Source organism: Palaemon carinicauda, chromosome 20 (assembly GCF_036898095.1).
Source record: "Palaemon carinicauda isolate YSFRI2023 chromosome 20, ASM3689809v2, whole genome shotgun sequence".
NCBI classification, from domain to species: Eukaryota; Metazoa; Arthropoda; class Malacostraca; order Decapoda; family Palaemonidae; genus Palaemon; species Palaemon carinicauda.
The window spans coordinates 18256255-18271170 of record NC_090744.1 but is presented as its reverse complement, the minus strand read 5'-3'; the positions used below and the strand labels follow the sequence as shown (position 1 = coordinate 18271170).

General features: G+C 43.6%; 1 protein-coding gene across 1 annotated transcript in view; it reads left to right on the top strand.

Annotated features, from left to right (window-relative positions):
* The window catches only part of LOC137660168 (2-oxoglutarate and iron-dependent oxygenase domain-containing protein 2-like), a 56705-nt gene extending 42316 nt beyond the window's left edge, over window positions 1-14389 (top strand). The window contains exons 7-8 of the mRNA XM_068394858.1: window positions 68-240; window positions 13409-14389. Coding sequence (XP_068250959.1) covers window positions 68-240; window positions 13409-13556 — 321 coding nt within the window. The 3' untranslated portion in view covers window positions 13557-14389. The remainder of the gene's footprint in view (window positions 1-67; window positions 241-13408) is intronic.
* The last annotated feature ends 527 nt before the right edge of the window (window positions 14390-14916 follow it).

The following is a 14916-nucleotide window of genomic DNA, read 5'->3' as shown; positions in this document are numbered from 1 at the left end:
TAAATTTTAAGTTTTAAGTCTTGGGAACTTTGGTTACAAGTAATTATGAACCCGTAGTTATTTACAGATTACTCTGAATGTGCCTCTCAATGATGACTACTTTGATGGCGAGATTTATTTTGGATCTATGAGGACAGAAGAGTCTTCTAAAGTTACGGGCATTGCTCATCAGATCGGCGTTGGGTTGCTACACCGTGCTCAGCAGATGCATGGGGCCTTGCCTATTTCCGAAGGCGTAAGGTAAGAGTTCTTTTTATCGCTGATTATTATGAGTTTCTTATATTTTCCAAGTCAAATGCAATATGCCAAAGTTATAGGATTCACATTAAATGTCTATACTACATTTTTCAATATTTAACTTAGCCGGTGATTATATAGCTGCAACTCTGTTGCCCGACAGACAACTCTAAGGTAAAAACTCGCCAGCGATCGCTACACAGGTTGCGGGTGTGCCCAACAGCGCCATCTGTCGTCCAGATACCCAGTACTCAATGTAAACAAAGACTCAATTTTCTCTCTGTCGTGCTATCGACAAGACGTACTTACTCGCTGTTGCTAAACTGGAGTTTTTTCACAACTAATTGGTGAAGTACTTTATTCTAGTTTTGAGCTTTCGCTGTGCAGGGTTTCTCTTCACACAAATCCTTGAACTCTTTTTGATAACGGATTCTTTGTTGATGACTTTTTGATAGTTTTTTGAATTTCCCTTTGACCAATTCAAAATGGCTGACCCTTCACAAGTCCCAAAATTTAGGAAGTGCAATGCTAGGGACTGTTCAAGGCGTCTTCCGAAGGCTTCTATCGACCCTCACACTGTTTGTTCCAATTGTCGGGATAAAACCTGTCAATTGGAAGATCGGTGTGAGGAGTGCGTTGGGCTTTCGGAATTCGATTTTATCGAATTCCAAAAGTATACACGTAGGCTAGAGAGAGATAGAGTTAGGAGAAGTTCTTCTCGTTCTATTGATATATCCTCTCCTCATGCCCCACAACCTATTCCTTCCCCTGTAGTGGTTGCTCCTAACCCCCCTCCTGGCACTCAGGAACCTTCGATGGCTGATATGATGCGTGCCATCCAGGCTCTGGGTGAGAGAGTTGAGTCCCTTGCTAGCGACCGTAATCAGCTCATGGCGGATGTGAAGGAGCTTAAGTGCAAAAGTGCAGTGGGAAGTGCTAAAGTGCCGAGTGATAGTGTTGTGGATAGTGTTGCGCTTGAGGGTTCGTCTGTTCGTGCCTGTCGTCCTCCTAGTCCGGGACCTCTTGCAAGCTCCCAAGTCCAGGGGAGAAGCAATGTCGTACAACAAATGGGTTCGAGAGGCTTTAATCAGCGAACAGACGTTCCCTCCGTGGTATCGGGCGTATCTACCCAAGATCGCCCCTGCCTAACTAAGACGAGAGAGCCCATTTATACCTCGTCTTCGGAAGGTGTTTCTCGCAAGAAACCCTGGACCAAGGTCTCACGACCGTTAAAACGCAAGTCGGTCCCTTCCGCGCAAGTCCAACGGCCCAGTTGTAGCCACTGGGTCAGTTCGGACTCGCTGCCGTCATCCGATGACTGCTCACCGCCTAAGAGAGGCAAAGCGGTACCGCTTCAGACAGTAACACCGTCTGTCGCCGCACCTGCTCCCGTAGACCCTAAGTGGTCTCTTCTGCAAGACATGCAGTCTAAACTGACGTCTCTAATGCAGGACTTTCGTGCGGAGAAGGTTGCTACCGCACCAGCTAGTGCAGTACCTAGCCCACAACCTTCCACACGATCGGTTGTGCGTCCTGTGGACGCTGAGGTAACCTTCTCACGCACACCAGTTGAGAGAGTTCCGCCACCCATGCGTTCCAGTGTGATCTGCCAGCCGCATGTTGACGTTAAGCGACGCACGGAGGTCTCCGTTGACGTTCGAGAGGTTCAACAACCGTCAGAGTTGTTTTGTTTTGACGCGGTGCGTCAACCTCCGCAACCCAGTGTGGTTGCCACTGCACACCCACATCAGTCCAGACAGTCTGGAGTAGACGCTGTGCGTCCCCGCGCTGCTATGGTTGTTGCCAGCTCACAGACTGGGCAGCAGTTCCATGACGTTGCGTCCGGCTCAGTCACGCATGCACCCGTGCGACCGGACTCAGCGAACCAGCCGTTACCCACTCCGTTGTCGTTTCCTCATCAGTTATCGGATGAGGGACTTTCTGATGATGATGTTGCTGCACACATAGATGAACCACAATCAGAATTGGACGAGCCTAAGTCTACGCAACCCTCTTTGGACTTTAGGAAAGTTTTGGCCATTTTCAAAGAGATGTTTCCGGACCAGTTTGTTTCTGTGGCTCCTCGTTCTCCTCCGTCAGAGTTTGTGTTAGGCATGCCGTCTACCACTCCTGCCTTTACCAGACTCGTCCTCGCACGCTTGTCCAAGAGAGCTTTGCGGGTGATAGGAGAATGGTTGCAGTCCAAAAAGAGTTTAGGGAAGACAGCGTTTACGTTTCCCCCTGCTAGACTCTCTTCTAGATCGAGCGTCTGGTATGCCACGGGAGAAGTTCTCGGCTTGGGAGTTCCTGCCTCTGCCCAGGGCGACTTCTCAAGCCTCGTAGACTCTCCCCGCCGCCTTGCCATGAGACGCTCAAAGATATGTTGGTCATCTTCGGACCTGGACCACCTTTTGAAAGGTATCTTTAGGGCCTTCGAAGTTTTTAACTTCTTAGACTGGTGTCTAGGAGCCCTAAGCAGAAAGATCTCTCCAACAGAGAAAGAGACTTCCTTGCTCATTATGTCCTGCATGGACAAGGCCATACGTGATGGGTCTAATGAGCTTGCTGCATCTTTTGTGTCCGGAGTCCTTAAAAAGCGTGAAAACCTATGCTCATTCCTTTCAGCTGGAGTTACACCGTGCCAGAGATCCGAGCTTCTTTTTGCTCCTCTCTCCAAGTGCCTTTTTCCAGAAGACCTGATTAAGGAAATAGCCGCTTCATTGATACAGAAGGACACTCACGATCTTGTTGCGTCCTCCGCTCGCAAAGCTACCCCTTTACCTACCTTGTCAGCTAGACCAAGGATGGACACCAGCGTCCCGTTTTATTCCGCCCTTTCGTGGCAGAACCTCCAGCAGAGGAGGTGCTCGTGCCGAAGGGAAACGAGGAAAGAAGAAAGGAACCAAGTCCTTTAAGGGCAGAGTCTGACTGCCAGCTTCTTCAGACAGCAGTGGGAGCCAGACTCAAGAACTTCTGGCAGACCTGGGAAAAGAGAGGCGCAGATGCACAATCTGTGAAGTTGCTCAGAGAGGGGTACAAGATCCCGTTTGTACGGAAACCCCCTCTAGCAACGTCTCCCATCGATCTCTCTCCCAGGTACAGAGAGGAAGACAAGAGACGAGCCTTGAAACAGGAAGTGTCTCTTTTACTAGAGAAGGGAGCGGTGGTCAAAGTCTCGGACCATCAAACCCCGGGATTCTACAACCGACTCTTCTTGGTGTCAAAGAAGACAGGAGGGTGAAGGCCGGTGCTAGACGTCAGTGCTCTGAATGTCTTTGTCACAAAGCAGACGTTCTCCATGGAGACCACAAAGTCGGTTCTAGCAGCGGTCAGAAGGGAAGACTGGATGGTCTCTTTAGACCTAAGGGACGCCTACTTCCACGTCCCCATCCACCCGGACTCCCAACCTTTTCTGAGATTCGTTTTCGAAAAGGTTGTCTACCAGTTTCAAGCCCTGTGCTTTGGCCTAAGCACAGCTCCTCTTGTGTTTACGAGGCTGATGAGGAATGTAGCCAAATTCCTTCATTTAGCGGACATCCGAGCCTCCCTCTATTTGGACGACTGGCTTCTCAGAGCTTCTTCCAGTCGTCGCTGTCTGAAGGATCTAAAGTGGACTCTAGATCTGACCAAGGAATTGGGTCTCCTTGTCAATATGGAAAAGTCACAAGTGGTCCCATCCCAAACTATTGTGTATTTAGGGATGGAGATTCACAGTCTAGCTTTTCGGGCTTTTCCGTCGGCCCCCAGAACAAGCCAAGCCCAGTTATGCATCCAGAACATGCTGAAGAAGGAACGATGTTCAGTCAGGAAGTGGATGAGCCTGATAGGGACGCTATCATCCCTGGAACAGTTTGTGTCATTAGGAAGACTACACCTCCGTCCTCTTCAATATCACCTAGCATTTCACTGGAAAAAGGACAAGACGCTAGAAGCGGTCTCGATCCCCATTTCCGAGAAGATGAAGTCTTGCCTGACTTGGTGGAAGGACAGTATCAGCCTAAGAGAGGGTCTTCCCCTGGCTGTTCAGACTCCCAACCACGTTCTCTTCTCGGACGCATCGGACGTAGGCTGGGGCGCGACATTAGACGGTCGGGAATGTTCGGGACTATGGAACTCGAGTCAAAGGATAATGCATATCAACTGCAAGGAGCTACTGGCAGTACATCTGGCCTTGAAAAGCTTCAGGTCTCTCCTTCAAGGCAAAGTGGTAGAAGTGAACTCGGACAACACCACTGCCTTGGCGTACATCTCCAAGCAAGGAGGAACCCACTCACTGACGTTGTACGAGATCGCAAGGGACCTGCTCATCTGGTCAAAAGGTCAAAACATATCACTAGTTACGAGGTTCATCCAAGGCAACTTGAATGTCATGGCAGATTGTCTCAGTCGGAAGGGACAAGTAATTCCAACAGAATGGACCCTCCACAAGGATGTATGCAAGAGACTTTGGGCCACTTGGGGCCAACCAACCATAGATCTCTTTGCAACCTCGATGACCAAGAGGCTCCCAATATATTGCTCACCAATCCCGGACCCAGCAGCAATTCATATAGATGCCTTTCTCCTAGATTGGTCGCATCTAGATCTATACGCATTCCCACTGTTCAAGATTGTCAACAAGGTACTGCAGAAGTTCGCCTCTCACGAAGGGACAAGGTTGACGCTAGTTGCTCCCCTCTGGCCCGCGAGAGAATGGTTCACCGAGGTACTTCGATGGCTAGTAGACGTTCCCAGAAGTATTCCTCTAAGGGTGGACCTTCTACGTCAGCCACACGTAAAGAAGGTACACCAAAGCCTCCACGCTCTTCGTCTGACTGCCTTCAGACTATCGAAAGACTCTCGAGAGCTAGAGGCTTTTCGAAGGAGGCAGCCAGTGCGATTGCTAGAGCAAGGAGAACATCCACCCTTAGAGTCTACCAATCGAAGTGGGAAGTCTTCCGAAACTGGTGCAAGTCAGTATCTGTATCCTCGACCAGTACCTCTGTAGCTCAAATAGCTGACTTTCTCTTATACCTGAGAAAAGAACGATCTCTTTCAGCTTCCACTATCAAGGGCTACAGAAGCATGTTGGCATCGGTCTTCCGGCATAGAGGCTTGGATCTTTCCAACAATAAAGATCTACAGGACCTCCTTAAGTCTTTTGAGACCACGAAGGAGCGTCGTTTGGTTACACCTGGTTGGAATTTAGACGTGGTACTAAGATTCCTCATGTCAGACAGGTTTGAGCCGCTACAATCAGCCTCCCTGAAAGATCTCACCTTAAAGACACTTTTCCTGGTATGCTTAGCCACAGCTAAAAGAGTCATTGAGATTCATGCCTTCAGCAAGAACATCGGATTTTTGTCAGAAAAAGCTACATGTTCACTACAACTTGGTTTTCTAGCCAAAAATGAGCTACCTTCTCGACCTTGGCTGAAATCGTTCGATATTCCCAGCTTATCGAATATGGTAGGCAATGAACTAGAAAGAGTCTTATGCCCTGTGAGAGCTCTTAAGTTCTATTTAAAACGAACTAAACCTTTACGAGGCCTATCTGAAGCTTTATGGTGTTCAGTTAAGAAACCATCTTTGCCTATGTCAAAGAATGCTTTATCCTATTTTATCAGACTGTTAATACGAGAAGCTCATTCCCATCTGAGTGAGGAAGACCAAGCATTGCTGAAGGTAAGGACACACGAAGTTAGAGCTGTCGCAACTTCCGTGGCCTTTAAGCAAAATAGATCTCTGCGAAGTATAATGGACGCAACCTATTGGAGAAGCAAGTCAGTGTTTGCGTCTTTTTATCTAAAGGATGTCCAGTCTCTTTACGAGGACTGCTACACACTGGGACCATTCGTAGCAGCGAGTGCAGTAGTGGGTGAGGGCTCAACCACTACAATTCCCTAATTCCATACCCTTTTAATCTTTCTCTTGAAATGTTTTTATGGTTGTTTTTTTGGGTTGTCCGGAAGGCTAAGAAGCCTTTCGCATCCTGGTTGATTTGGCGGGTGGTCAAAGTCATTTCTTGAGAGCGCCTAGATTAGGGGTTTTGATGAGGTCCTGTTGTATGGGTAGCAACCCTTGATACTTCAGATCCTAGGGGTCGATCAGCATCCTAAGAGGATCGCGAGGCTCCGTAAGGAAGACGTACTTAAAAGGCAGAGTAATTGTTCAAGTCGACTTCCTTACCAGGTACCTATTTATTTTGTTTTTGTTATTTTGATAACTTCTAAAATGAAATAAAAACTCTTAGCTCATAAAAATGTAAACATATATTGCTGGTCTCTACCCACCCCCCTGGGTGTGAATCAGCTATATAATCACCGGCTAAGTTAAATATTGAAAAATGTTATTTTGATAATAAAATAAATTTTTGAATATACTTACCCGGTGATTATAAATTAAAGGACCCTCCCTTCCTCCCCAATAGAGACGCAGTGGAACGAGGAGAAAATTGAGTCTTTGTTTTCATTGAGTACTGGGTATCTGGACGACAGATGGCGCTGTTGGGCACACCCGCAACCTGTGTAGCGATCGCTGGCGAGTTTTTACCTTAGAGTTGTCTGTCGGGCAACAGAGTTGCAGCTATATAATCACCGGGTAAGTATATTCAAAAATTTATTTTATTATCAAAATAACATTTTTTTTGTATGGAAATCACATAAAAAAGGATTATGTTGCAAGTTTATATGGAAATACAAACAACTGTTGTACAGATAACCAAAATTTCTAGCTTTTTAATAATTCTTCATGTGCAAATTGGCTTGTCAGCGGGGTCAACTCTTGCCTTTGGAAATTCTTTAGCCATCTTGCAATGAATTAATGTACACACAAGAAATTATAGAATCTCCAAAGTAATATAATGAGGAACCATGATGCAGCCATGTACGAGCAGCAACATGTAAGAGTAAATAATATCAAATAATAATTGACAATTACGTAGCCCACAGAAACCTCCCCGCACCCACAGGGACCTTCCCACACCCACAGGGACCTCCCCAGTCCCTCAGAGATTTCCTCATGCCAACAGGGACCTCCCCACACCCACAGGGATCTTACCACACCCATAGGGACTTCCCGAGTTCCTCAAAGACTTCCCCGTGCCCTCAGGGACCTCCCTACTTCCACAGATACCTTCCCACACCCTCAGGGACCTCCCACACCCATAGGGACCTTCCCATCTCCTCAGGGACCTCCCCAGTCCCTCAAAGACTTCTCATATCCACAGGACTTCTACTCCTACACCCTCTTAACGAGAGAATGCCTTTATGAATCATTGTGCTTCAACAGGGAATATCGTTTCCATGTTAAAGCATTATGACAGGCAAGAGGGCTCTCAAACTTGGAGGAAATTGCTCCCCTAGTTCGAAACTAAATTTCTCACTTCTCATCTATTTCTGCTTCTCAGTATTACTTCTACCTCCTAACACTATAAGTAATATTTTCCTTACTGTATCTTTATGTATACTTTTTGTTTATGTTTATTAATTTATTTTTATGTTTAATATCTGCCTGCTTAGATGAATGAGAGAACAGGTCACGGTTGGGAGGTATGTGCATTCAAAGCTATATTTTAGAGTATTGGATGACCTCAGCCATCCCAAAAATGGGTTGGAGCTTTTTTTTTTGGCGCACCTATCCTCAAGGGTTGGGTCATCGGAATTCCTGGAGAGCCGATCCTTGAGGAAGGTCTCGGATTTTGGCTGGAAGCCCATCATTGCAGATATGGGGAGGATGATTCCATATTTTCTTGGTCTCACTTCTAACAGGTTGGTTTAGCTTACACCTGTGCCTCTATATCTGTTTTGGTGTTATCCCATGGGTAGGGTATGGAGTGGAACCATCTGGGAAGTATACTCTTGCTGTGCCAAACGTGGAGAATGCAAATTTCCTTTCCAACGTATGATACCTTCTTGATATTTTCAAGCAGGTGTCCATTAACAGTGTGAAAAGTAAATAATTGTCCTTGGGACGTCAATGATTATCCTTACTTTCCAGGATACTGATGTACCTTTACACAATATTATTGAAAAGGAAAGGATAAAAGTTTGACCTTTCAAACAGAAACCACTGCAATGTTTCATTTTTTTTTAATTTTGTAAGAACAAAAGAATGTGTAGAATTTGCTCAAGGTGTTTGAACTGCAACTCAAATCATAAATCTACCAATAGGAGCTGCAAGCTATATAAGTTTGAAGAAGCTGCCCTCAAACAATCCAGTGTGGGACATGCCAAAAGACTGCTGAATAAACCAAACAGCTATGCAAGGGCATTAAAATCAAGAGGAAATTTACCCTTGAAGATATCAAACCCACCTAGTACTGCCTGTAAGTGTAGGAAAAGAAATAAATTCATCTAATGATAAAGTACTGCATGACAAGGTAAGCATATTGCCTTATGAGACTTTGCCAAGGTGTATTAATACTGGATCATTTCTCATCTCTGTACAACCTTCGTCTCCCATTACAAAGAATAGTACAAGCCTCTTTTAGGCTATGTCCTTGCCTGATTTGATGGAGGTTCCACTTGAAACCAACTTACTTGGTTTACCTGTAGTAAGGAAGTTGCAAAAACTTAGTAGCTCACCACCTATTAATAAAAAAAGAGAGACCTTCATCTCTCTCTCCCCCTTCCATAAGAAAAATTAAAGTTTGGACTTCAAATAAGTATTATGTTTGTTGATGTGTTTCTGATCAACCAGGAGACAACAGAAATTTAAGTTGAGGTCCACCATCCCCCACTATCTTCTATACAGATGAGTCCTTTTCCTCCTCCACTTTGTGGTATGTAGAGCCTGTCAATGATTGCTCTTGGGTGCAGTGCTTGGTACAAGTTCTTTACCTTTCTAATTTTCCTATCTTATGTTGCATACCCCTGACTTCTTCCAATCCACAATTCCAGCAATGTACCCTAATAACTGGCACTGCCCAGGTGTTTTATAGCCTTTATCATATTTCCAGAGCTAAACTTTGACTTCATTATACCTTTGATAAATTGCATGTATTCTCTTGATCTTTTCCTTCATCTCTTGGTATTTTATTGCCTCTCCTTCTATTACTCTAAGGTATTAGTAGCCTGCTTCCTCTATGTCTTGGATGAAATATGCAATGGCAGCTTTATCCCTTCAATCTTTGTTACTCCTCCTTTCTCTGTTAACTAGGGTACATTTTTCTATTCCAAACTCCATCTTGGTGTCTCCTGATACAATTAGATCTGGATTAGCATGTCTTTTTCCATAGTATCTTTCCCAAACAGCTTCATGTCATTCATGAACATCAGGGTTTATTCTGCTGCCTCTTTCTTCAGTTGGTACCCAACTCTGATCTTTTCCAGAACTCTTGTCTTGGGGATCATAGACACTTCTTTTTCTTCTTCTTCGTCTGCATCTTTTCCCACTTTTATGTGGGGTCGATGTTTCTGGCCAGCGTTCTCCATCTACCTCTGTCCCACACTTCATCACCGGTTAATCACTTTGATTGAAGGTCAACCTTGATACGGTATATCCACCTTCGCTTTGGTCTCCCTCTCCTTCTCGTTCCCTGTACCTCCATTTCTATCACTCTCCTCCCAATATACTGTTCATGTCTTCTCATGACATGACCATACCACCTCAGTCTACTTTCTTGGATCTTATCTGATAGTTTTCTAACTCCTGTGGTACCCCTAATTATCTCATTCTGTATCTTATCTCTTCTTGTCACCCTACACATCCATCTCAACATTCTCATCTCTACCACATCCAGCGTCTTCTCTTCTGTCTTCTTTATTGCCCACGTCTCCGCTCCATACATCATTGCCGGTCTCACAACTGTCCTGTGCACTTTACCTTTCAACTTAACCCCTATTTTCCTGTCGCATAGTACTCCACACACTTTTTTTTTTTCCAATTCTTCCATCCTGCTTGTATTTTGTGGTTTATTTCTGCCCCCAGATCACCATCCTCTGCAACTGTTGATCCTAAATACTTGAAATTTTCAACTCTTTTCAATCTCTCTCCTTGTAAACTAACTTCCCCATTCTCCCCATTTTTCAATCTCAAATACTCTGTCTTTTTCCTGCTGATCTTCAATCCTCTATTTTCCATTTCTCTTCTCCACTCCTCCAGATTCTCTTCTACTACCTCTCGCCTAGTGCTACACAGTATAACATCATCAGCAAAATACATACACCAAAGAGACTGATCTCTAATACCTTGTGTTACTACATCCATGACCAGATCAAATAGGTAAGGGCTCAATGCAGATCCCTGATGTAGTCCCACATTTACTGGGAAACTTTCGGTTATGCCTATACTGCTCTTAACATTTTCTTCTACCCTCTCATACATATCTTGGGTGATTCTTACGTATTTCTCAGGGACTCCCTTTTCTCTTGTACATTTCCACAGCTCCTGACGTGGTACTTGATTGTATGCCTTCTCCAGGTCAATAAAGACCATATGTAATCCTTTCTGTTTCTCCCGATGTTTTTCTATCATCTGCCTCAAAGCAAATATTGCATCTACAGTCCCTCTTCCAGGCATGAATCCAAATTGTTTCTCACCAATTGTTGTTTCATCTCCAAGTCTCTTCTCAATGATCTCCCATATCTTCATAGTATGGCTTATCAACTTTATGCCTCTATAGTTGCCACATACCTGGATGTCTCCCTTCCCCTTATAGATGGGAATGATTAGGCTTCCTCTCCATTCCACTGGCATCTTTTCCTGATTGAAGATCTTTTGCATCAGGTCTCACAAGATATCTATGCCTTCCTCTCCAAGACTCTTCCATAACTCTACTGGTATATTATCCGGTCTTGCAGCTTTACTATTTTTCATCTTCTTTACTGCTTGTTCTACTTCTCTTCTAGTCACTCCTAAGGTAACTGCCTTGTTTGAGAGTCCATCTTCAAATACTGTTCTTAGGTTCTCCTCATTCAATAGTCCTTCAAAATAAGTTTCCCACCTTCTTTTAATTTCATTCTCTTCTGCTAGAACTATATCACTGCTATCTTTTATTTGCCTTATCTGCATCAGGTCTTTAGATGCAGCATCTCGGACCTTAGCAATTCGTAATGTTTTCTTCTCTCCTTCGGGTGTTTCCATCTCTGCATAGACTTCATTTAATGTCTCTGCCTTCGCCTTTGTTACTGCTCTTCTTGCTTCTTTCTTTGCCTGCTTATATTTTTCTTTATCCTGCTCTTGTCCTGATAGATCTGCCTTCTTCTTGGCTTCTTTCTTGGTTTTTACCCGTTCTTGCACCTCATCATTCCACCACCACGATTCTTTATCATTTGGGGGTCTTCTTCCTGATGACTTTCCAAGTACTTCCCCACCGATCCTTAGAATCACTTTACTATTCTCGGTCCACCATTCTTGTACATCCTCATGTAGCCTTACTGCTTCCAGCACTCTTTCCGTAAACAAGACTCTCAGTTCTGCCTCTTTCAATTTCCACCACGTAATCTTTGGGTCCAGTCTCGTCTTTTTACTTCTCCTACAATTCCTTAGTCTGCAATCAATTACCACTACCTGTGTTGCGCTGCTACACTCTGCTCATTTATCACCTTGCAATTTCTAACCACCGTGAGATGGTCTCTCTTACACAGCTGCAAATCTATCTGGCTCTCCCTGCCACCGCTACTGTAAGTAATCAGTCTGTTAATCTTTTTCTCAAAGAAGGTGTTGATCATTGCTAGGTCAAAAGCCACTGCAAAATCAATTACTCTTTCTCCTCCATCATTTCTCTTGCCCACACCCCAACCTCCATGCACTCTCTCTATCCCTTCCCTACTAATTCCGAAGTGGCCATTCAGATCTCCTATAATTACCCTTTCCCTTGCAGGAATTATTCTAAGCTCCTGGTCCATCTCGTCCCAGAATGTATCCTTCTCCTCCTCTGTACATCCAGTTTGCAGGGCATAGGCACACACCACATTGACTATTGTTGCTGCCAGTCCCAGCTTTAAACTCATAATTCTGTCATTTTTCCTATTCACTCCAATCAAGCTTTCCTTCAAATCTTTCGATAATATTCCTACACCATTTCTTCCTTCCATATTTGCTCCACTGTAATAAAATTTACAACCTTTGCCTAGTTCTCTTGCCTTATTTCTCTTCCACCTGGTCTCCTGCACACACAGCACTCCAATCTTCCTTCTCTCCATGAGGTCAACCAGCTCTCGCCCTTTTCCAGTCATTGTCCCCACATTCAGAGTTGCTACTCTCATCCTCTCCTCAGATATTTTCCTCTGAGCTTGCCTCTTTAACCCAGACCGCCCATGCTGGCTAGCCCTTGCCGATTTTTCGGAGGGATCAGGCGAGGTCCCAACGCGTCGCTTAAGGGGAACGCCTTAGCATTAATTCTAATCTCACAATCTCCACTGGCCATATTGGTTTTGGCTAATTTTTCATGGCCGGATGCCTTTCCTGCCACCAATCCTCCCCATTTACCCGGGCTTGGGACCAGCACCAAGTTGAGGCTGGCTTATCCCCCCCCCCCCCCCTCAGTGGCTGGGTTGATCATAGCCACTATATTATTATTATTATTGTTGTCGTTCGTCATCTGTCGTTGTCGTTGTCGTTGTCGTCGTTATTATTATTATTATTATTATTATTATTATTATTATTATTATTATTATTATTATTATTACTGGCAAAGCAGGATGCCGTAAGCCCAAGAACTCCAACAGGGAAAAGTAGCCCAATAAGGAAAGAAATATGGAAATGAATAAACTATATGAAAATTATTGAATAAAGAACATAAAATATGTATCTTGAGATCAATAACAACGTTTAAATAAGTTTCATATATAAACTAAAGTCTTATGTCAGCCTGTCCAACATACTAAACATTTGCTGCAAGTGTGAACTTTTGAAGTTCCAAAGACTAATTTCTTTATCCTCCTGGAAACCTGGAAAGATGTTTTAATTGAAAGTAAACTGATTAGAAAATTATGATAAGGTAATTGTTACAATACACTGTTTTTGTACAAGGTGTATTTATTTTTAAGGCATTTTTCATGTGTGTTTATTGCCTGTCTTTGTAGTTTATAATGTAGGAGTTATTTGTTGGTATGGAAAGATATATAGATAAAGAGTATCTCAAATAAACACTGATTTACTTTTACAAGGTACTGTATATAAATGTATATCATATTATACAGAACATGTATTGTACTATTATGTACTTACGCTATTTAACGACTTTCAGATACAATCTCATCCTGTGGATGAGGTCATCGGCCATCAGGAACGAACTCTGCCCGATGTGTAACGAGAAACCGACGCTCATTCCTGTTGAAAACGGGTTTGGGGATGGCTTTGTAATCAATGAAGTGGATATTTGTTGTGCTAGTTAGAAATATAAGTGTAAATACTTTGTGTATATACAGGGGACCTCCCTTGCTGTTGAGAGTAATTATAAAAAGATTCTAAAAAATGACAGATGCAGTCACGGAGACTGGAAGGATCTTCCCTTTCCGTCGAGAGTAATCGTAGCAAGTACCTTGATTCTTAGAAATGAGAGATGCATTCACGGTGAGTGGAGGCGTCCTCCCTTGATGTTGTAACACTTTCCACTGTTTGGTTTACACCGTTACTTTTTCGGGGTTAAAGTGCCGTGTGGTCTCGAAAGGCTAGAACAGGGGATCCTTTATGACAATCCTTTATTATTATGATCAAAGAGTAAGAAGTCAATAGGAATTTACTATACAAGAAACAAAATGAAAAGAAATGGTAAAAAAACAATGAACTGTAGATTCAACTTGAAAAGTGAGAAAATTGTGATATCAAGTGTTTGAGATATACTGAAGCTATAAATAGAAACAGAAATCAAAATGGGAGAGAAATGAAAAGATATAAAAGTCTGGCCGTGGCCTCAGAATTTAGGAAAAGCCTGTAAGGGTATATTTACATTGGAATACGGTATTTACATTGAGCATATAATCAATGTAGGTACTGTATCCGTGTATTATAAGGTGGATATCAAAATGGATGATAATGTCTTGTCCATGTTATTGAGGGACAATTGGCTTCAGTTTCATTATTCAGTAAGTATTGATGTAACCTCCAAAGATATTTTAAAGGGTGCCAAACCCCTTAGAAAGATAAGGCCTGCTTCATAAAGATAAATACGTGGATTATTTACTCTCCTTAGATTCCTTTTTGTAATTCTGAGCAATTTTGAGGGTCATGAATAAGGGATTTTGACGTAGGAAAAATCTATTTCTGGGCGAGGGACCTGTGCCGCCCAGTGAATAAGCTCCATTTAAGCACTTATTCTTAGGTAATTTACTGCTAAATATACCAGAGAAAAAATGTAAAGGAGTGCTAGGTTAACTAGCTCGCTCACCTATTGGTGTCGGTATAAAATTGGGCGTATATTCCAGAGGTCCCGCACTATTTAGATTAATCCACGACAGAGAACCCCAATAGAGGAGAGCCGTTCAACCTCACTCGGTACTACTACAATGCATCCGCTCAGAACCCAACTCCTTAGCACCCAAAATTTGGGGACTCCAAGGGAGAGGAGCTGGGAGGGTTCACTGGGCGGCACAGGTCCCTCGCCCAGAAATAGATTTTTCCTACGTCAAAATCCCTTTTCTGGGCTCGAACCTGTGCCGCCCAGTGAATCTATACAAGAGAAAAATGTCACCAAACTTGAAAAATAAAGGAAAAAACATAAGCGTGAGAGAAATACAGGATGCTTTAATCAGAGAT